At 40.5% G+C, this 23,381-nt stretch overlaps 1 protein-coding gene across 1 annotated transcript in view; it reads left to right on the forward strand.

Moving 5' to 3' along the window:
• Positions 1-23,381, forward strand: part of LOC101726630 (UDP-glucuronosyltransferase 1A6-like) — a 58,928-nt gene that overhangs the window by 2,709 nt on the left and 32,838 nt on the right. Inside the window, exon 2 of the mRNA XM_087209468.1 lies at positions 5,301-6,162. Within this exon, the coding sequence (XP_087065594.1) occupies positions 5,302-6,162 (861 nt within the window). The 5' untranslated portion in view covers position 5,301. The remainder of the gene's footprint in view (positions 1-5,300; positions 6,163-23,381) is intronic.

Here is a 23,381-nt window from a genome sequence, read left to right on the forward strand (position 1 = left end):
CCTGAACTTCAGCAAAACTGAAGGTGTAGGGTTGCTGGGATTATCCACTACCCCACCACAAGTCTGTGGGTGGCTTGCTGAGATGAATCAACACGGATGTGGGCTCTGTCTGCCCACTCTGTCTACCAGTTACACAGAGACACATCCTGAAGTGGACATCATTCTTCCTTTCTTCTTTTTTTCCCCACTTTTTGTTTTATTTTGTTTTGTTTTGTTCTTGATTGTTGTTTTTATATGAGTGTGAACATTCTTTCTAGTTTTCTTTTTGTTTTCTAAGTTCTTTTATTGGTACATTTTAGGTATACAATTAATTTACATTTATCATTGGGTGTTTGTACCTGTACATGATGCATCTTGTTTCTTAGTTTTTCCCCGTTACCTGTGCACCTTTTACCCCCTCCACCCTTCCCTATTTACATAGATTTCATTTCCATTTTTTTTCTTTTCTCATAGTTTTTCCTTTCCCACCTTTCCTTTCCCCTTCCCCTCCCTTCACCTCTTCATCTTTAGACCTTTTTTCCTATTTCAAATTATCCAATATTCATTTCAATCATTTTAACCCTTGTTTACACTATCAGTTTCTCACACTAGTGAAACTATTTGGTATTTACACATGTGTGCCCTGTTTATTTCACTTAAGAGTATGACCTCTATATGCATCCATTTAGCTATAAATGACTGTAGTTTTTTATTCTTTATGGCTGAGTAGTACTCCATTTTATAAAAAAAACCACATCTTCTTTATCCAGTTTCCACTTGATGGGCACTTTTCTTTCTAGTTTTCTTGTTGTTGTTCTTTCCTGTTCTTGTTTTTTTCTTCCTTCTCTCTTTCCCTTCTGTGTTCTGCATCAGTTTCCCAAAGTTCACATAATCTTTTGTCCTCAAGCCTTGTCTCTAATCTCTTTCTCTTCTTCTGTTTTTCTATATTTCCCCTTAATCCCTTTAAAGTTTTCTCCTCTGAGGGTAAAATCTCCACATTGAGAGAATATTAACTGTGTACAATTTTCTGGTTTGTTTTAGATTTTGCTATATAACCACAAATATGGTTCATACGATTAGAGGTGGCAAATTAGTATCCCAACTATCAGTGCACCCAACTATATAAAACAAATATTAATTGGCATGGAAAACCAAATAAGCACTAATACAATTGCAACGGGTAACCTCAATACTCCATTGTCACAAATAAATCAACAAAGAAATATCAGACAAAAAAATTAACAAAGAAATATCAGAACTGAACCAAACTTTTGAATAAATAGAGTTAGTAGATGTCTACATGGTGTTCCACCCCAGAACATCAGACTATACATTCTTCTCAGCTGCACACAGAACCTTCTCCAAAATAGATCATATACTAGCTCATAGAACATGCTTCAGTAAATGCTGAGGAATTGAAATTATCCTGTGCATATTAACAGACCATAGTGCAATGAACTTGGAAATCAGTGGCCAAAGAAACCACAAAAACTTCATAAACACACAGAAATTGAATTACATCATCCTGAACTACAAATGGGCTACAGATAAAATTAAAAAATAATTAGACAGTTTCTACAAATAATGATAATGCCAATACAACATACCAGAATTTATGGGACACAGTGAAAGCAGTCCTACAAGAGAAATTTATAGTGGTGAATTCTCATAACAGAAAAACAGAGTGAGCACAAATAAACAACCTAGTGTTCAACTTCAAGCTGCTAGAAAAAGAAGAGCAAGTCAAGCCCAAAGCTCATATGAAGGAGGAAATTATAAAGATCAGAGCAGGAATTAATGCAATAGAGACTAAGAAAACAATGCAAAGAATAAATGAATCAAAGAGTTGGTTCTTTGAAAGAATAAATAAAATGGACAAACTTATCCAACCTTATCAAAAAAGGAATGAAAAGACTCAAATCTATATAGTTAAGAATGAGATGAGTGAAATCACAACAGATCCTGCAGAAATCTGGAAAATCATCAATACGTACTTCGAAAACCTGTATTCTAATAAGATGGAAAACACAGAAGAAATGGTCAGATTCCCAGAGACATATGAATTACCAAAGCTGAATCAAGAAGATTCTAAACAGGGGCCAGGGATTTAGCTCAGTGGCAGCGGGCCTGCCTTGAAACTGAAAGGTCCTGAGTTTGATCCCTGGTACCATAAAAAAAAGAAGATTCTAAATAAATTCTAAATAAACCAATACCAGTCAATGAAATTGAAGATGTAATTAAAAACCTACCAACAAAGAAGTCCAGGCCCTGATGGGTTCACTGCTGAATTCTACAAGAAATTTTGAGAAGAACTAATGCCACTACTTCTCAAATTCTGCAACTTAACTGAAAGGGAAGCAATGCTCCCAAAGGCATTCCTGTAAGCAATCATTAACCCATAGCAAAACCAGAGAAGGATCCAACCAAAAAAGAGAACTACAGGCCAATCTCCCTCATCAGCATAGATACAAAAATCCTCAATAGGACACTGGCAAACAGAATGCAGCAAATCATCAAGAAGATTATAAATCATGACCAAGTGTGATTTCTCCCAGGGATGCAGGGATGGCTCAGCACGTGCAAAGCAATAATGTAATACACTACATTAATGGAACCAAGGACCAAAACCACATGGTCATCTCAATAGAGGCAGAAAAACCATTTGATGAAGTCCAGCACTGATTTATGATAAAAACCCGACAGAAAACTGGAATAGAAGGTCTTGATCTCAATCTGATAAAAGCCATCTACCACAAACCAACAGCCAACGTCATAGTAAATGGAGAAAACTGAAAGCTTTTGCTCTAAAATCAGGAAGAAGGCAAGGATGTCCATTCACTCTCACCACTCTCATCCAATACAGTTCTGGAGCCATTACCCAGAGCAAGGAGACAAGAGAAAGAAAGAAAAGGAAAAAGGCTAGGAAAGGAAGAAGGTAAGTTATCATATTTGTGGGTGACATGATATTCTACACAGAAGACCCCCAAACTCCACCAAAAGACTTCTACATTTAGTAACCAAATTCAGTAGCGTAGCTGGATACAAAGTCAACACTCAAAAATAAATGGCCTTCCTGTACACAAATAACACACTCACTGAGCGAGAAATTAGGGAAACAATGCTTTTACGATAGCATCCCCCAAAATGAAATACCTAGGAAATAAGGAGGGAAAGAGGAGTTGAAGGGAAGGGAGGCATGGAATGAAAAAAAAGAAAAAGCAAAATACATCACATACAGGTACAAATTCTCTATGAGGAATGCTATCATTATGTATATCTAAAATGTACCCTTTTCTTGAGAAAAAGTGAATTTGGAACAACCAATTTACTTTCATTCTGTTTCTGCCCTCCTTGACCCTCTTTAAGTATGAAACCAGCTTCCTGAGGTCAGCTTGATGGAGCAGTCATTCTTGTTTTGTGTGTGTGTCTGTTTGTGTCTGGCACGAGGGACTGAAACCAGGGCCTTCTAACTGTGCTATATTCCCGGCCCTTTTTGTACTTTTATTTTGAGACAGGCTCTTGCTAAATCTCTAAATTTCCCAGTGAGGGATCAAAGTTGGGATTCCCTTGCCTCAGCCCCTCAGAGCGCTGGGATTACAGGTATGCACCACCATGCCTAGCTTGCATTCTTTCTGTTTTATGGACCAAGATGCTACCCAATTCTAGAGTCACAAATAAAAGCCAATGGAGAGCTTCAAAGTAAATTTGTTGTAATTTTTTACCTTTTGACAAGTGTAAAGAAATCCCGGAACCATAAAGTTTGAGGCCAGCTGACCTAGAAATAGCCCATTTTATTTTTTCTTTGGAAGCTGCAAGTTACAAGAAATATGTTTCCCGTGAGCAGCAGCCTCAGTTCCTCAGGCATGAAAGGAGGTCACGGCAGCATGCTGGGGTTTTTGGGAGATGATGAGTGGATGCTAAGGGCTGAGCTGTGTCTCTTGCACCCACCAAAATGTGACCTTACTTGGACATGGAGTCTTCACAAATGTAACTAGTTAAAGCGAGGTGCGTAGGGTGGGTCCTAACCCAGTAGGACTGGTGTCTTTATAAAAATGGGGAAATTTGGACCCAGAGAGACACACACAATGAGAACCATGTGATGATAGAGGCAGAGACTGGGGTGGTGCTTCTACATGTCCAAGTATACCGGAAATTGGCAGCATCTACCGGAAGCTAAGGCAAAGATCTGAAGCAGATTTTCCCTTGCTTAGAAGGATCAACATCCGGGCCTTCGGCTCAGGCCTCTAGGTCCGTGAAACAATACTTTTGCATTTTCTGGGCCCCACAGTCTGTTCTGTGTTGCCACAGACACTTTTTAATTGCTGTGACATCTAGCTTTCCAAATCCAAAGGTCCAAGGACCATGCCACTTTGCTGCCTTACTACTGTTTATTTTTGCTACTTTAAATTTTCTATCTCCTCTTCTATCCCCTTCCATTTCTTTGCTTGGTCAGAGCCAGAGGGAACTGTGCCCTGTGCTGTACTTCAGGTCAGACCCTTAGCTCAGATAATTCTTGCATGAGCCCCTGGTGGAGGGAGTGATGTAACCTTCATGTAGCAGATGTGGCAGTTGGAATGCAGAGGAGGGAGGCCACTCAGGGGGAAGGGGTGGCTGCCTCCAGAGTCCTGCTCTCCTCTGCCACTGTGGAAGTGAAAGGTGTGAGAGAAGAACATCTACCAGAAGGGCTAGATGGAGCTGCAGGTGACAGAAGACTCCAGACAACAGAGGCTTAACCTAGGTCAGTGGGGGAGGAGAAGTCATTGTGAACCCAACCAGGGCTCTTGGGCTGCTTGCAGTGAAACTTTTCATCTACCCGGTATGTGGGGACCAGAATTTTGACACGGTGATGCTATTGGTTGTTTTGGACTTTGGATTTGTCACCTGTGAAATCAATGCTTCCTTTCTATTCTGAGTAAAGTTAGCAAGAAAGAGGTAAAGCATTGGCAGCTTTCTTTCTTGGACATGATGAGGAATCCAGGTCAGGAGAGAAGGATGCTTGGACCCCCCAGGGCTCTCTTCAAGTTGCTCCCCAAAGCATGGCAGTGGCTCTTTGAGAAGGAGAAACAGATTGGCAGAGATGAGGAGAAAAAGAATCTTAGGATCTCAAGTGATAGCTGATACAGGCCTGGTTGATTCATATTAGCTGTGTGCTTAAATCTTGCTGAGTATTAATGTACATTTCTTCATATCAAAGGGCAAGATCTAGAGCAAGGGAGAGGTAGGCAAAGTCTGAAAATCATTGGTTGGTTTAGGAAAACAACCCCAGGACCCTGTGTTTGAGAATGCAAAGAATTCATTACTGTTGCTTTAACTCCTTCCAGGATGACTGGCCCTCTGCCTGCGTTTCAGAGAGTTTCTGCAGGTCTTTTCTTCTTGGTCCTTTGGGGCATGGTTGTAGGTGACAAGCTGCTGGTTGTCCCCTTGGATGGAAGCCACTGGCTTAGTATGAAGGATATACTTGAGCATCTCAGTGGCAGAGGGCATGACATCGTGGTGCTGGTGCCAGAAATCAATTTGCTTTTGAAAGAATCTAAGCACTACACAAGAAAAATCTACCCAGTGAGCTACAGCCAAGAGGAGCTGGAAGATCGTTTCCGCTCATTTGGGAACCTTCAGTTTGCAGAGAGAGCATATGTGACCGCTGCTCTGATGGAGTACAGGAAAAACATGGTTGTGATTGACATGTGGTTCTTCAACTGCCAGAGCCTCCTGAAGGACTCAAACACCCTGAACTTCCTCAAGGACAGCACGTTCGATGCTCTGTTCACAGACCCGGGGCTCCCCTGCGGTGTGATCCTGGCCGAATACCTGCAGCTGCCCTCCGTGTATCTCTTTAGAGGCTTCCCCTGCTCCCTGGAGCACGTGTTCAGCAACAGCCCAAGCCCTGTGTCCTACATCCCCAGATGCTACACAGAGTTCTCCGACCACATGACTTTTCCCCAACGGGTGGTCAACTTCCTGGTTAGTTTCTTGGAGAACCTGTTGTTTCACTGTCTCTATTCAAGGTATGAAGACCTTGCCTCGGATCTCCTCAAGAGAGATGTGCGCTTACCCTCCTTATTTCAGAAGGACCCTGTGTGGCTGTTGAGATATGACTTTGTGTTCGAGTACCCCAGGCCAGTCCTGCCCAACATGGTCTTCATTGGAGGGACCAGCTGCAAGAAGACAGGAGCCTTGTCTCAGGTTGGCGGGGTCACTTCTCTTGGATCGCCCCATGTCTTCCTGGGCAGATGCTCTTCTAGGCTCTGTCTCCTTGGCTCATGCAGCTCCTGCACCTGGCTCTTACCGGAGAGGTTGTCTGAGGAGGAGTGGTGAGATGGGTGCCACAATGGGAGAAGCAGGGCCTGTTGTCCTGGGGCTGAGGTGACAACAAGACATTTGAACAAAGACAGGGCTTGTGCTTGGCTCCATGCTTGGCTGGGTACTCTGTAGACACCCACTGACTCATCAAATGGGTCCTGGTCATGTTGCAGTGCAAGCAGAGGTGGAGGCTCGACCAAGCCCAACGCCCTTTCTCCCACCTCTGCCCCACACTTTCTTCTGGGCCCTAAGCCAGAGGCCAGGTACAGCCAGTGGGCCATATCTGCCCAGGCACCTGTTTTTACTAGGCCCAGAGCTAAGCATAGTCTTTATAGTTTTATAGAGATGTTAACAACACAAGGAATGGGTAACAGGGACAAAGGGAACCCACAAAAGTTAGTTATTTACTATCTGGCTTTACAGGGGAGATGTGTTGACCTAAGGCAAGCCAGCCTTCCTTCCTTCCTTCCTTCCTTCCTTCCTTCCTTCCTTCCTTCCTCCCTTCCTCCTCTCTTCCCTTCCTCCCCTCCTCCTCTGTCTCTTTCTCACTGTCTTTCTGTGCTGTGGTACTAGGGATTGAGCCCAGGGCCTTCACACTGAGCTATATCCCCACCCCACTTCCCTTTGTAGGAGACAGAGCATGGCTAAGTTTCCTAAGCTGGGCTCAGACCTGCAATCCTGCTGCCCCAATTCCAGAGTGCTGGGATTACAAGTGTGCACCATTAAGGCAAGTGTTTCTATGTGCCTTCGTGAGATAGGGCCCAGAGTCATTTGAACATAATGACCTAGGAGTTATTTCTAAATTTATTTTTAATGGATACATAAAAACATAAATATTGCACATTTGAATGCAGTGTTTGAAGCAGGCATAATTTCTTAAGGTTTAAATCAGTGTAAACATATGTATCTCCTCCAACTTTTATCAGCGGTGTGTGATAAAAAATGCTTGAGGGTTGTCTTCCCTCAATTCAAATATTTAAACCTTTGAAGGGCTTTAGGCAATTCCTCTGTTTCATACCAGAATTTCTCTTTTCCATCAATTTTCCATGGAGAGAAAGCCTCAAACAGGTCCCTGGGGCCCTCACCATGCTTCTTTCATGAGTGGCTGAGTTACCTGTTAATGTGTCTGGCAGTAGCTACTGTGACACTGGGGGGCTTGGAGGAGCATAATCGAACCAATTCCAGGAAGGTGGGGGCCTGAAACAGCTGAGAAGGCCAGGAAAAGTTAAGTAAGAAGCTGATATTTTGTAAAAGTCATCTGCTTATTTAACATTTATTTTTACCTTTTGAAAACATTTCTTCTCCTTATACCAAATGTTTCTTGGAATAAGAAAAAAGAGTAACTTTTGGTATGCTGGTACTAACCATCTGCATTTTGTGGGAATAAAAAAAGAGTTCTTTGCATCATATTGAAAAACCAGATCTACTCTGTGTGAATCTATTCTCTGAGCACCAGGAACCCGTGCCCTGGCTTGTCCTTGTCACAACAGCAGCCCCAGCATGTCACTATGGAGTACATTCTGGCTCAGCCATGTGCACTTCCTCTTGGTCACTGGGGATTCAGCAAAGTGACCAGACTCATGCTTTTCATTGTTGGAGTATTTTTGTCAAATAATCAAAACATTCCAACACTATGAACCCCCCCCCCCCATGTTTTCAAAGTGAGTGCAATGTTTTGGAACACGATAAAAGTGGTCGTTGTACAACTCTGTGGAAAGTCCTAGAGGCCACAAAACTCTTTACTTACAACAGCTGATTTGGGGCCAGCATGAAGCTCAGTACCTTTCTGCTTGTCCATCCAGGCCCAAAGTTTAATATTTGACACCACATACACCCAAGTTTAATTTTATAGAATGTGACTTCACTTCAGTAAGTGATTTAAAAGAGAAGACAGATTAAAAATGAAAGCCTTGATTTGTAGCTTACAAGCATCCTCTCACTTAGGAAAGTTAAGCCGTTAAAATGCCAAGTCATTCTAAACAGGCACTTTTTCAAATCCATGACCTAGGTCAATGTAAGTAGTGACTTTAATGTTTGACTTTTATTTCACAATCACCTTTTTATGACTGATTTATTTGAAGATTATTAGACTAAGAAAGTATTGGCAGCAATGTTTCTGTTATTAAGTTATTATCTAAGGAGTGCTAGGTGATAGAATGACTTGGGGTTTTAAGAAGGATTGGATATGAACATCTAAAACACCAGAAACCTGCCTAAGTAAATATTTAGAAAATGTTAGAATGAGATTTAGGGATTTTAGAAAAAATTATGTATTTTTGAACTTTCTCCTTTTAAGTGGATTTTAAAAGCCAACTTTATTGAGATATAATTCACATGCAGACAATTCATTCACTTAATGTTTACAGTTTATGATTCTGTATTTACAGATTTGTGCTTTCAGCACTGTCAACTTTATAACATTTTCAGTCACTTGCAAAATATACCTCATACCAATGATCCCTCCACTCCTGATAACCTGCTCTTCCCTGGCCAGGGTAACCACTAATTCACTTCCTGTGTCCATGGATTTGCCTATCCTGGCTATTTCTTTTCCTTTAGCATAAGATATTCATGGTTCAGCTGATTTGTGGCATGACTCTTTATTGTCAAATAATATTCCAGCCTAAGGATGCACTGTGGTTTATGGATCTACTCATTAGTTGATGGGTATTGATTTTTTTCTTTTTTGCTATTGTGAGTAGTGTTGCCTGGATCATTTTTGCGCAAGTTTTTGTTTGAATATGTTCTGAATTGTTTGACTGGATGTTCAGGAAGGGAACTATGAGATTGTATAGTAGTTCTATGTCCAAATTAGTGAGAAACCAACAAAGTGTTTTTCACAGTGGTTACACCATTTTATTCTTCCACCAGCAATGTATGAGGATTCCCATTTCCTCACATCTTTGCCAATATTTGTTATTTTCCATTTTTTGTTATAATTATTAACACATTAGATTGTACCAATGGGTTTCACTGTGACATTTCCGCCTATGTATATAACTTCCATCCTCCCTTCTCTCTCATCCTCCTAGGTTTTAAGTGCTTTCTCATGGTTTTATGTTCCTTCCCTGGAAGATTATTGATGTTCCGCACCTTTTCATATACTTATTGGGCACTTGTTTAGCTGATTCTTTGGAGAAAGATCTACTCTAGTCCTCAGCATATCTTAGTTCTTTTTTATTTGTTGTCAATGTTCTTTATATAATCTAGACACAAGTTCCTCATCTGATAGGTAGGTAGGTAGATAGATTGATGGATATGATATAATATAATATTATTTTCTCCTATTTGGTGGGTTTTCTTTTCACTTTATTGATGGTATCTTTAAGCACAAAGTTTTAAATTTAGATCAAGTATAACTGATCATTTGCTTATAGCACCTACGCCTTTGGTGTCATATTTAAAAAAAATCATTGCCAACTAAAGATCAAGAGATTTTACCTATGTTTTCTCCTCAGAATTGTAGGTTTGGCCCTTATACTTAGGTCTGTAAACCATTTTGAGTAAATTTTGTGTAGGGTACAAGTTAAGGGTCTAACTTTTTTCTCAATCCTGTTATTTTTTCTTCCCATATTGATAGTCAGTGGTCTCAACACCATTTATTGAAAAGATGATTCTTTCCCCTTTGAATTTTCTTAAAAGGAATGCAAAACATCATTGGACTATAAATGTAAGGGTTTATTTTTAGACTCTCCATTCTATTCTCGATCAATAAAGGACCTATCTTCCTATTTCCTTGCACTTTATATTATTTACACTTGGAGTTCTCATGTAAGATAAAGCATATGATATTTGTGTGTCTGGTTCATTTCACTTATCATTATGATCTCATAGTGCAGCCATTTTTGTACCAGAAACTCAGATTTACCCTTCTTTATGTCTGTTATGTCTGAGTAGTATTTCATTGTGTGTGTGTGTGTGTGTATATACATATATATATATATATATATATATATGACATTTTTTATGTATTCATCTGTTGATGGACTTATAGGCCAGTTCCAAGATTTAGCTATTGTGAATTGTGCTGCTATATGAATGTATCTCTGCAAATGATGTCATTAATTCTTTCAGGAAGATAACTTGAAGAGGACTAGCTGGGTCAAATGGAAATTTTAATTGTAGTCTTTGGAGGAATCTTCATAGTAGTTGGACTAGTTTACATTCCCACTGATAATCCAGAAGGATTCCTTTTTTCTCATAGCCTAGCCAGCATTTGTTATTATTTGATTTCTTGATGATGGCCATTCTTTCTGCAGAAGGATGGAATTTCAGAGTTGTTTTAATTTGCATTTCTCCAGTGGCCAAAGATGTTGACTATTTTTTATGTATTTATTGGCCATTTATACTCCTTGTGAGAAGTGTCTGTTCATTTTAATGACATTTTTATTAGGTCTTTTATTTGAAGGAGTCTAATTTTCTTGAGTTCTTTACATATTCTAGATATTAACTCTCTGTACAAGGAGGAGCTGGGAAAAAATGTTTTCTCATTCTGTAGGTTGTCTTCACTCTGTTGGTTGTTACCTTTTCTGTGTAGCTATTTAATTTGATACGATCTCATTTGTTGATTTCTAATGTTTTTTTCTTATACCCTTGGGGTTCTGTTCAGGGCATCTTTGCCTATGCCTATGTCTTCAGGAGTTTTACCGATTTTATTTTCCAGCAGATTAAGTGGGTCTGATTTTCATTTCTAGGTCGTGGAACTATTTTAATCTTAGTTTAGGACATGGTGAGAGATATGGGTCTAGATTCAGTCTTCTGCATGTGGATGACCAGTTCTCCAGCACCATTGATGAAGAGGCTGGGTTTTTTTCCAGCCTGTTTTTTTTTTCATATTAAATTCTTTTATTGGTATAGTGTAGGTATACAACACAATTACATTTCTCATTGGGAATTGTACCTTTACATAATGCATCTTGGTTCTTATTTTTTTCCCCATTCCTAGCCCTCCCTTCATCCCCTCCACCCTTCCCTGTTTACAAAGACTTTATTTCCATTTTTTCCATTTCTCAGCATTTTTCCTTTCCCTTTTTTCCTCTCCCCTGCCCCTCCCACTACCCCTACCCCTTTGGACCTTTTCTTCCTGTTTTGAATTATCGATTATTCATTCTAATCATTGGTACATTTTAGGTATACAATATAATGACATTCATCAGTGGAAATTTGCACCTTTACATAGTCTCCCTTGGTTCTTAATTTTCACCCTTGCCCAGCCCTCCCTTCAACCCCTCCAGTCCTCCCTATTTACAAAGATTTTGTTCCTATTTTTCCATTTTCTCATATTAATCACATTCCCTTCTATCCTTTCCCCTAGCCCTCCCACTTCCTTCCCCTTTGCCCCTTTTCTTCCTATTTCACATTACCTAGTATACATTTAGTCCTTATTTACACTTGCAGTTTCTCACACCAGAGAAACTATTCGGTATTTACACATGTGTGTCCTATTTATTTCACTTAAGAGTGTCGCCTTAATGTGCATCCACTTAGCCATAAATGTCTCTAATTTCTCATTTTTTATGGCTGAGCAGTACTCCATTATATAAAAAAACCACATTTTCTTGATCCAGTCTGCAGTTGATGGGAATTTGGGCTGTTTCCAAGTATTAGCTATTACAAACTGCGCTGCTATGAACATGGGTGCACATATATCACTGTGGTATGATTCTTTTAATTCTTTGGGGAAGATCCCCAGCAGTGGAATAGCAGGGTCAAACGGGACTTCTGGTCCTAGTTCTTTGAGGTAACTCCATACTGATTTCCACAGTGGTTGCACCAGTCTACACTCCCACCAGCAGTGGAGCAGGGTTCCTCTTTCCTCACAGCCCCGCCAGCATTTGTTTTTGGTTGATTTCATGATAGCAGCCATTCTTTCTGGAGTGAGGTGGAATCTCAGCGTTGTTTTCATTTGCATCTCTTGAATGACCAGTGATGTTGAACATTTTTTCATGTATTTATTTGCTATTTCTACTTCTTTGTCTGAGAAATGTCTGTTCATTTCAGATGCCCATTTTTGGATTGGGTCTTTAAATTTGGGAGGTCTGATCTTTTTAAATTCTTTATAGATTCAAGATAGTAGACCTTTGTCTGAGGAAGAGCAGGTGAAGATTGTTTCCCACATTGTGGGTTGTCTCTTCACACTGCTGGTGGTTTCTCTTGCTGTGCAGAAGCCTTTTAATAAGAAGAGATCCCACTTGTTGATTGTTTGTGCTAGTTCATGGGCAACTGAGGTTTTGTTCATAAAATCTTTTCCTACACTGATGTCTTCAAGGGTTCTAACTAATCTCTATTCCACCTGGTTCATAGTTTCTATTTTAATTTTTAGATCTTTAATCCATTTTGATTTTAGTTTAGTGCATGGTGAGAGATATAGGTCTAGTTTTAATCTTTGGCAAGTTGAAGCCCAATTTTTCCAGCACCATTTATTAAAGAGGCTATCTTTCCTCCAGTGAGGGTGTTTGGCTCCTTTGTCAAAGATGAGATGGCTGAGTGTGTCTGGCGTTGTTTCTGCATCTTCTAATCTGTTCCACTGGTCCTCAGGTCTGTTTTATTTGCCAGTACCATGCTGTTTTTATCACAGTAGCTTTGTAGTAGAGTTGCAGGTTAGGGATTGTGATACCCCTGCCATGTCTCTGTTACCTAGAATTGCTTTTGCTATTCTGGGTCTCTTCTTGTTCCAAATGAATTTTTGGATTGTTTTCTCAAGGTCTATGAAGTATGCTGCTGGGATCTCCATTGGAATTGCATTAAATCTATATAGCAGTTTTGGAAGTATGGCCATTTTCACTATATTAATCCTTCCTACCCAGGAGCAGGGGATGTCTGTCCATTTTCTGATATCGTCTTCAATCTCTCTTTTCAGAGTGCCATAGTTTTCAGAGAAGAGGTCTTTCATTTCTTTCATTAGGATGATTCCTAGGTATCTCAGTTTTTTGGATGCTATTGTGAAAGGAATTATTTGCCCTATTTCTTTCTCAGTGAGTCTGTCATTCGTGTAGAGGAAAGCTATTGATTTTTGTGTGTTGACCTTGTAACCAGCTACTTGACTGAATTTGGTTATGAAGTCTAGAAGACTTTTGGTGGAGTTCTTGGGGTCTTCTCTATAGAGTATCATGTCATCTGCAAATAATGACAATTTGACTTCTTCATTACCTATCTTTATTCCTTTTATTTCTTTCTCTTGTCTAATTGCCATGGCTAATGTTTCCAGAACTATATTGAACAAGAGTGGTGATAGTGGACATCCTTGTCTTGTTCCTGATTTTAGTGTGAAGGATTTCAGGTTTTGACCATTTAGTATGATATTGGCTGTTGGTTTTTCATAGATGGCTTCTATCAGTTTGAGGTAGAGACCATCTATTCCAATTTTTTGTAGGGTTTTTATCATAAATGCATGTTGGATTTTATCAAATGCTTTTTCTGCGTCCATGGAGAGAATCATATGGTTTTTGTCCTTGGCTCTATTGATATAGTGTATTACATTGATTGATTTTCATATATTGAACCATCCCTGCATCCCTGGGATGAATCCCACTTGATCAGGGTGTACGATCTTCTTGATGATCTTCTGCATTCTGTTTGCCAGTATCTTATTAAGGATTTTTGCATCTGTGTTCATTAGTGAGATTGGCCTATAGTTCTCTTTTTCAGTTGGGTCTTTCTCTGCTTTGGGGATCAAGGTGATGCTTGCTTCCAGGAATGAATTTAGGAGTATTGCTTCCCTTTCCATTTCATTGAAGAGTTTAAACAGTAGTGGCAGCAGTTCCTCTCTAAATGTCTTGTAGAATGCAGCAGTGAAGCCATCAGGGCCTGGGCTTTTCTTAGTTGATAAGTTTTTAATTACATTTTCAATTTCATTGGTTGATATTGGGTTGTTCAGAATTTTTAGGTCTTCTTCGTTCAACTTTGGTAATTCATATGTATCTAGGAATCTGTCCATTTCTTCTGTGTTGTCCATCTTATTGGCATATAGGTTCTGGAAGTAGGTATTGATGATCCTCTGGATTTCTGCTGGGTCTGTTGTCATTTCACCCTTTTCCTTCCTAATTGCATGGATTTGGGCCTTTTCTTTCCTTTTTCTGACAAGGTTGGCTAAAGGTTTGTCAATTTTGTTGATTCTTTCGAAGAACCAACTCTTGGCTTCACTGATTTTTTTTGTATCATTCTCTTAGTCTCCATTGCATTGATTTCTCCCCTGATCTTTATAATTTCCTCCCTTGTATGAGCTTTGCGGTTGTCCTGCTCTTCTTTTTCTAGAAGCTTGAGGTTCAGCATCAGGTTGTTTAATTAGGTTCCTTCTGTTTTCCTAATATGCGTATTCACTGCTATGAATTTCCCTCGTAAGACTGCTTTCATTGTGTCCCATAGATTCCGATATGTTGTATTGTCATTGTCTTTTAATTGAAGGAACTGTCTGATTTCTTCTTTAATTTCCTCTGTGACTCATTGGTTATTCAGAAGTGTGTTCTTCAATTTCCACGTCTTTATGAAATTTTTTGTTTCTTTTGCTGTGGATCTCCAATTTCATTGCACTATGGTCTGATAATATACAGAGGACAACTTCAATTCCTTTGCGCTTACTTAAAAATGTTCTATGTGTGAGTATGTGGTCTATTTTGGAGAATGACCCATGTGCAGCTGAGAAGAATGTGTATTCTGATTTTGTGGGGTGGAACACTCTGTAAACATCTGTTAAGTTCATTTGTTCAAGAGTTCGATTGAGTTCTAGTATTTCATTACTTATTTTTAGTGTAGTTGATCTATCTATTTGTGACAGTGGGGTGTTGAGGTCCCCCACTACAATTGTATTAGTGCATATATGACTTTTCATGTCCGTTCGTATTTGTTTTATATAGTTGGGTGCACTAGTGTTTGGTGCATAGATATTTATGGTTGTCATCTCTTCCTCTTGGATTCTTCCCTTTACAAGGATGTAGTGTCCTTCTTCATCTCTCTTAGTCAGTGTTAGTTTGAAATCTACTTGATCTACCAAGAGGATAGCTACTCCTGCTTTTTTTCGGGTTCCTGTCACATGGAGTATTGTTTTCCACCCTTTAACTTTCAGTGTATGAGTTTCCTTTTGAATGAAGTGTGTTTCTTGTATGCAGCATATTGTTGGATTTTGCTTCTTGACCCATTCTGCCAGTCTATTTCTTTTGATTGGTGAATTGAGACCATTAACATTGGTGGCTATAACTGAAATGTATTGACTTGTCATTGCCATGACTTTTTCTTTTTGTTGGGTTCTCCCCCTTTCCATTTAATTTCTTGTCATGCCAGATGGGTTCATTCTGCTTTGCTTCCTGGGGTTGTGATCCTCAATGTCTGTTCCTTGGATATTGTGTAAAATTCTTTGGAGTGCTGGTTTGGTATTCACGAAGTTCCTAAGGTGTTCTTTGTCATGAAAGCATCTTATTTCTCCATCCATTTTGAAAGATAGTTTTGCAGGGTACATCAATCTGGGTTGGAGGCAGGCTGTTTTCTTTTAGGGCTTGGAATATGTCACTCTAAGCTCTTCTTGCCTTGATGGTTTGTGTTGAGAAGTCTGCTGTGATTCTGATGGGCTTTCCTTTGTATGTGATTTGTTTCTTTTCTCTGACTGCTTGGAGAACTTTTTTCTTCTGGTGTGTTTCTGGAATCTTAACAATTACATGCCTATGTGTAGATTGTTTTTTTGATCAAGGTTATTTGGAGTGCTATATGCCTCACTTATTTGTATGTCAAGCTCTTTTCCCCTGCTTGGGAAGTTTTCTGCCATTATTTCTATGAAGAGATTTTTTATGTCATCTGCACTCTGTCCTGTTTCTTCATTGAGCCCAGTCAGTCTTATGTTATTCTTCTTTGCATCATCTAGCAGCTGGTGGATTGATTTGTCATGTTCCCTTATAATTTTGAAGCAATTTTTCTTTTCTGGTCACTAATTCCAATCTTATCTTCTATATCTGAAATTCTGTCCTCACATTGGCTCATTCTGCTGGGTAGACTTTCAATGGAGTTTTTCATGTTCTGGAAATCTATTTGCATCTATCTTATGGATTCCATTTGTTTCTTATGTTGGGATTCCATCATGTTCCTCAGCTCCTCTCTAGATTTATTAATCATGCCTTGCACTAGGGGCACAATTTCTCCTGTTATCTGAGAAATAATTTCTGATTTCATTTTTTCCAGATCCCCTTTTGTTGCCATTTCAGTGGGTCCAGGTGGTTGAGTATCAGAATGGTCCATCTCATTTCCCTTTGTGGTTTCTGTAGGTGATCTGGAAGTGTGGTTTTGAGACTTATTTATGTGTTTTCTCATTTCGATTGGGGTGGAGGGCTGTTAGCACCTGCACGGATTACCTCCTCTGAGGTGGGTGAGGTGGGACAGTGGCCGGGAGTAGCGGTAGGGATGGTGACTCAAAAGCCCTTTCCTGTGGGCTGGGAGCAGTGGGAGGGATGGTGGCCCAGAAGCCCCTTCCACTGGCCCAGGAGCAGTGGGATGGTGGCTCAGAAGCCCCTCCCTCTGGGCCGGGAGTGGTGGGAGGGATGGTGGCCTTGAAGACCCTTCCTCTGGGCCAGGAGCAGTGGGACAGAAGGTGGCCCAAAAGCCCTTTCCTCTGGGCTGGGAGCAGCGGGAGGGATGGTGACCAGGAAGTCCCTTCCTCTGGACCAGGAGCAGTGGGACGATGGCTCAGAAGCCCCTACCTCTGGGCCGGGAACAGTGGGACTCAGTACCTTGGTCTGGTGGTCTGGTGTCCTCTGCGTCTTCGTAGTGTTTAACCAGGTGGCTGCCTGTCTGCAGCGGGTTGATTTGGTGTCTTCTGCATGACTCAGGGCCTCCAGCCTGTGTTTTTGAGTCCTTTGTCAAAGACCAGATGGCTGGGTGTGGAGCCCCAGGTCCTCCTGGTGTGGTGGGTAGAGATGTACCAGGGCATGGCCCTGGTGGTGTTAGAATGTTGGGAGAGCAAGGGGTGAATCCTCACTCCCAGGTCAGTCTGGGCCCTTCTCTCCTGGGGCCATTTGCAGATGCTGCTCTCTTGGACAGGCCCAGGGCCACAGCCTTTTCTGTGGTCAGATCTGGGTCCTAAGAACCACAGGCCTGTTTTCCACCTCCCCAAGGCCACTTGTGAACTATCTCCCTCACTGTGTAGAGCTCAGAAGGGTTGGGACGATGAGTCCTGGTGCCCTCCCTCAGTGTGTGTCTCTCCCATGATGGTGTGTGCACCAGGCCAGGGGTGGGAGGGGTGGCGCTGTCTGGCTTCCCCTCTAGAATCCCGGGATGCTGAGTTTGGGTCCAGCCAGTGCTTCCAGGTGCTGTGCCTGATTTCTGCATGCACTTCAAGAGAGCCTCCCTGCCTCTCTGCCTCCCTGCTGCCACCTAGTGGGCCATGGTGATCTCTGCTTCTTGTTTTTGTGGGTGGGTTGAAAGTTACTGCATGGATTGCTTGCTTTCTAGCTGAAGCACTTCCTTTGGTTTTTCTTTTGAGTATGCTAACAGTGGATTCTCCGGGTTTGGGTGTATGTTGGATTCTCCTCATAAGAGTTTTGGCTTTGTTTTGGTTGTGTCTTGAGAATGATACTCTTAGAAAATAACCTGGCTCTGAGCTTATCCCTCAGTACTCTATATATTTTTAGCTGATGGACATTAGGCAAATTTAATGGTTAATAAGTGCTTTTAAGAGTCTGGAGTGGGGATTTTTTCCTTCAGCTGTGAAGAGAAGTCCGTGATGTTGCTTGTGATAAGAGAAAGCAATGGTTTGTGGGCCTGGGAGATTTTAAGAAAGAGAAAGGTGAGTTGATGCAGAAAACTGAAGGTCTTCACTCAAATCACATTGCGAGACAATATTCACAACTCTTTTAAAGAAATTCATCATTACATTGGTACTTTGAATGCCCTGAGCAGGAGGGTCTATAACAGACCATCTATATAATTTGTGTTCCCCAGGGCAAAATAAAAATGAAGGGATTCTTGTTCAAAAGCTATTAAGAATTTTAGGGCAGTAGCAGCAGAGTATAAACAAAGTGCAAGGCCCTTCTAAAGGTGTGGGTGCTCCTCCAAGCTGCCCCCAACCAGGGGAAAGGGAGACCTGGGAAAACAAGGGAACCCAGGCTGCTGCAGTGCTCAGCCTCAAGGATGTGCCTCTATGCTATGTGCTATGGACACAGTGTCCGATGAGACTGTTTAATCCAGCAACTGTGGAGGGCAGTCCTTCCTCTCTGAGCCATTGCATAGGAGCAGTGGCCAAGTGCATTTGCCCTTCAAGCTCCACATGGTTTCTCAGCTGCAGCAGACTTAGTCAGAACACAGGACCATTGAAGCCTCATCCTGGGCTGGGTACAAGAGGGTGTCCAGGGACTCAGGTGCTGAGGTCTCTAGAGCAGTGTGGCAAGATTCTCGTGGTTTCTCAAGGAGTCTTACATGGAAGTGGAGATGAGAGGTGAACTCAAAGATGTGATGAGAATTCATTTTTCTGCCCTGTCTCTGTCTTAGAATCAGGTCCACCCTCTATCCCCCTCCCCCCATCTCTGACAAGTCATAGAGTTGTGGAATCTCAGAGCTCGTAATGACTGTGAAGCAGAATACCATGTACTGATATCAGTCCCTGGGAGGCAAATACCATGCACTGGTAACCAATTCCATAGCAGGAATTGGAACACCTGGTTAAGTTTTGCTGCTATTCCTAGAACTAGCAGGAGACTGTGCAAACTCAGCTGCCCGAGTATGAGTATGGTGTGGCAGAGCACTCATGCAAGGCAAAGCAAAGCAAAGCAACTTGATTATTTATAGATAGGCAGGGTTTTAAGAGATCCAGTTTATCTCTGCAGGGCAATGCTGGCTAAGTACATGCATGCTCCTGTTTGGGTTTGCCTGTGCACCATTCCAGTTGGAGAGCAGGAACTATAGCCTGAGTCTCTTCCCAAGATCCTTATTCAAAGTCCTTCCACATCACTGATTCCAGCTAAATCACAGGCCCATCTCTGAACTAATCACTGATGCTAAGAAGATGCTGAGAACATGCTGCTTTACTGGGGTGACACTGCATTTCGGTCCTAAGCTGGCAGTGGATTCTCAGTTGAACTATACTTAACAATCTGGGGTGGTCAGTGGGGTGAGCCAGGAAATGATTTCTTCTCACTGTGAATTTGCCCAATTAAAGGTGTTTCCTATTTATATGTCTGATTTTGCATTACTAGTTTTGTTATATAAACCTCTTATCACATAGCAGCATGTATGTCCTAATGTGAGTTTGTTTTAACAAAACACGGGTAGAAATTCAATAAGGATGCCCTGGAGAAAGGCTGATTTGTCAGTCTTTTAAAAAAAGTGTTTGTTTTGTGTCTTACAAACATTTTGAATTTGCAATTTTTGCTTCTCATTTACTTTTAGATATTTTTTCTGTTTTGATATATGTAAGTACTATTTAATTTAAAGTTGAACTTCAACAGTACTATAGGATGTGAAAGAAATGTTACTATATATAGTTCTTTTTTCCATGAATGTTTCTTGAAATATGTAGCTTATTATATGGTAGATTTTTGTACTTTATCAGCTCAGGACAGATTTATTCTTTAGGAACTTTACTATCTGTTCAGAATTTGTGTTATTAAACCAACATTCTGGAAATATTTTTTATACGCAATAAATGTACCATCTTGATCATGCATGTCTGACTTAGAATTTCACGTCCCTGTGTCATCACCACCACACTCAGGAAATGGGCCACCTCATTACCCATTGTCTTCTCTCTGTCCTGTCTCTGTCATTGCATCTGCTGTCCCCCCTTCTGCCTTAGGCAACTGCTGCTCTGGTTTCTGCAACTGGAGAAGACATGCTTTGTCCAGCGTTCTATCTGGATAGAATCGGATTTCATGTTTCTGTTGCTCGGTGTGTCATCTTTGGAGTCACCTGTGTCACTGGATGTTTGCTATTTCATGAGTTGATGTAGAATAATTAGAAAAGGAAAAGATAGTTCATTCTGAGCTAAGCATGAGTGGCATACTCAGACACAGAAACGCAGTTACCTGGGATGACAGGGTTATCTGTGGAAGAGGTTATATTAGATTTTGCACACACTAAAGCAGGTGATTGGGTCATCATGGGGGTGAGCCCCAAGGGCTGGGGAAATCTCTTCTGCAAGATTCAGATGTTGAATGGAGAAATTTTTTACAGGATTCAGATGTCATCACATGCTTAGCTTTATGGTGATAAGGCCAGAGGTCTGCTAGCCTTAGTATTCCTTCCAAGAGCTGTATCTAGGTCAGATACAGGGGTGGATAGGAAAAGGCACTCACAGTAGCCTGGGATAACTTTGGCTTCTTAATCTGCAATGCTCCAGCTCCCTCAGTCATCTGCTCCAGTCACTGAAGGGCAAACAGCCTAGATGCTCTTTCATACCAACGTAGCTTCCTTGCAGAACTTCAGTGCACAAGCACCTTTTCATTTCTGGGCACTATCATATTGGGTGGCTGTATCACTGTTTGCTTATCCACCTGCTTGTTAATGGGCATGAAGGTTGTCTCCAGTTTATGACTGTTATGAATGAACCCGATGAATATCTGAGTAAAGTGTTTCTGAGGATATACATTTCCTTTTGCTTGGTTAAATCCTACTTGGAAGTCAGATTGCTAGATCGTTATGGTGGGTATGTGTGTGACCCTACAGGAGAAAGCCAAACTGTTTTCCAAAGCAGGCAGGCACAGTGCCACTGAGCTCAATCCCCACCTGTATATGCTTAATATAGGTCCTTTTTCAAATATAGTTTGCCAATGTATTCTTCAGTTGTGTGGCTTAATGTCGTTTTTATTTTTAAAAAGCACTGTCTTCCAAAAGGAAAAGCTTTACATTTTCATGAAGTCCAATTCAGCAGGTTTTAGAAATGGTTTCGGTTTTTGCATTTCAAGAAATCTGACAGCTGCCATCCCATGCTCCTAGGGCAGGGAAGGTGAGCGGACCCCAGCACCTGGAAGGAAGCTACCCCACCACCATCCCACACTCCTAGGGCAGAGAAGGTGAGCTGGCTGGGCACCAGAAGCACCCCCCACCATGGAAATGAGAAGACACATAAACAAGCCTCAAAAACAGACTTCCGGATCACCTACAGCAACCCCAAAGGGAAACAAGATGGAACAATCTGATACTCAACCACCTGGACTCTCTGAACTGGCAACAAAAGAGGATCTGGGAAAAATGAAATCAGAAATAATTACTCAGATAACAGCAGATTGTGCTCATGGTGCAAGACATGATTAATAAATCCAGAGAGGACACAGATAAAAAAATAGAGGATCTGAGGAACATGATGGAATCCCAACATAGGAAACAAATGGAATCCATAAAGCATATTTCCAGGAGATTAAAAACTCCATCGAAAGTCTGCAGAGCAGAATGAACCAATGTGAGGATAGAGTTTCACATATAGAAGGTAAGATTGCAATTAGTGAGGAGGAAAAGAAAAATTGATTTAAAATTGTAAGGGAACATGAGAAATCAATCCAGCAGCTGCTAGATGATGCAAAGAAGAATAACATAAGACTGCTTGGAGTCAATGAAGAAAGAGGAGAGAGTGCAGATGACATAAACTCTTCACAGAAGTGATGGGAGAAAACTTCCCAAGGAGGGGAAAAGAACTTGACATACAGATAAGTGAGGCATATAGGACTCCAAATAGCCTTGATCAAAAAAAAAATCTACACATAGGCATATAATAGTTAGGATTGCAGAAATCTAAAAGAAGAACAAAATTCTACAAGCAGTGAGAGAAAAGAAACAAATCACTCACAAAGGAAAGTATATCAGAATCACAGCAGACTTCTCAATGCAAACTCTCAAGGCAAGAAGAGCTTGGAGTGATATATTTCAAGCCCTAAAGGAAAACAGCCTCCAACCCAGATTGATGTACCCTGCAAAACTATCTTTCAAAATGGATGGAGAAATAAGATGCTTTCATGACAAAGAGCACCTTAGGAACTTTGTGAATACCAAACTGGCACTCCAAAAAATTTTTAAAAATACCCTAGGAAAAGACGATGAGGATTACAACCCCAGGAAACCCAGCAGAATGAATCCATTGGGCATGACAAATTAAATGCAAAGGGGGAGAATCCAACAAAAAGAAAAAGTCATGACAAGGCTTTTAATACTTTTAACTTCATCTCCCTAATGAGGGTATAATTCAATCTTGTTATTGTACTGATTACTATTTTTCTGATTCTAGAGTTGCACACCTTTTCTTGTGCTATACTGGCTTTTTATCATCTTCTTATGTTACTTTTTAATTGGGTTGTCTATTAATGGGCTGTAAGAATTCTTTATATATTCTGGTCATAGGTTATATGCATTGCAAATATAGTCTGTTGAAAGACTACTTTTCATTTTAATGATGTCATTTAAAGTTCTAAATTTTGATGGCATCTCATTTATCAATTTTTTTCTTTTATACATCATGTTTTTTGTATCCTAGGTAGTTTTTGCCTACCCTAAATTCATAAACATTTTCTCTTATAATTTCTTCTTCAAATTTTATACATTTAGGCTTTCTTATTTAGGTTCATAGATCCCTTCAAGTTATTTTCATGTATGGAAATAAAGAGTTGAGCTTACTTTTTTATATATGGATACCAGGTGTTCTAGTGCCATTTGCTGAAAACATTATCTCTTCCTCGGCTCTTGAGTCGAGTTTATATTCTATAAAATGTTAATGTTAAATAATCTTTTAAAACTCAGTGGGCCATATATGTTTGGTTCTATATCTAGATTCTCTGTTTTATTCCAATGATCTATATGTCTTTCCTTACACCAACACTGCCTTGATTACTGTAGCTTTAGAGTAATTACTGTAGCTTTCCAACACTGTTTTTGTTTTTGTTTTTAACTTTTCTAGGTCCTTTGTACTCCTACATAACTTTTAAATTTCAATATCCAGTTCTTCATTTATAGCAAGTATACACAGACATGAATTTTTATATATACCTTGTGTTTTCTAATCCTGCTAAATTCAAGTACAAGTTCTAGGGGCTCCTAGAGATTTCTTAGTATTTCCTCTGTAGATGATCATTTCATCTACATACAAAGATTTTGTTTCTGCCGTGCCAATCCTATCCTAGTTGTGTCATTTTATTGCCAGACTA

Source organism: Heterocephalus glaber, unplaced genomic scaffold (genome assembly GCF_053883595.1).
Source record: "Heterocephalus glaber isolate CG9 unplaced genomic scaffold, H.glaber_assembly_v1.0 deba00001004, whole genome shotgun sequence".
Classification (NCBI taxonomy): Eukaryota; Metazoa; Chordata; class Mammalia; order Rodentia; family Bathyergidae; genus Heterocephalus; species Heterocephalus glaber.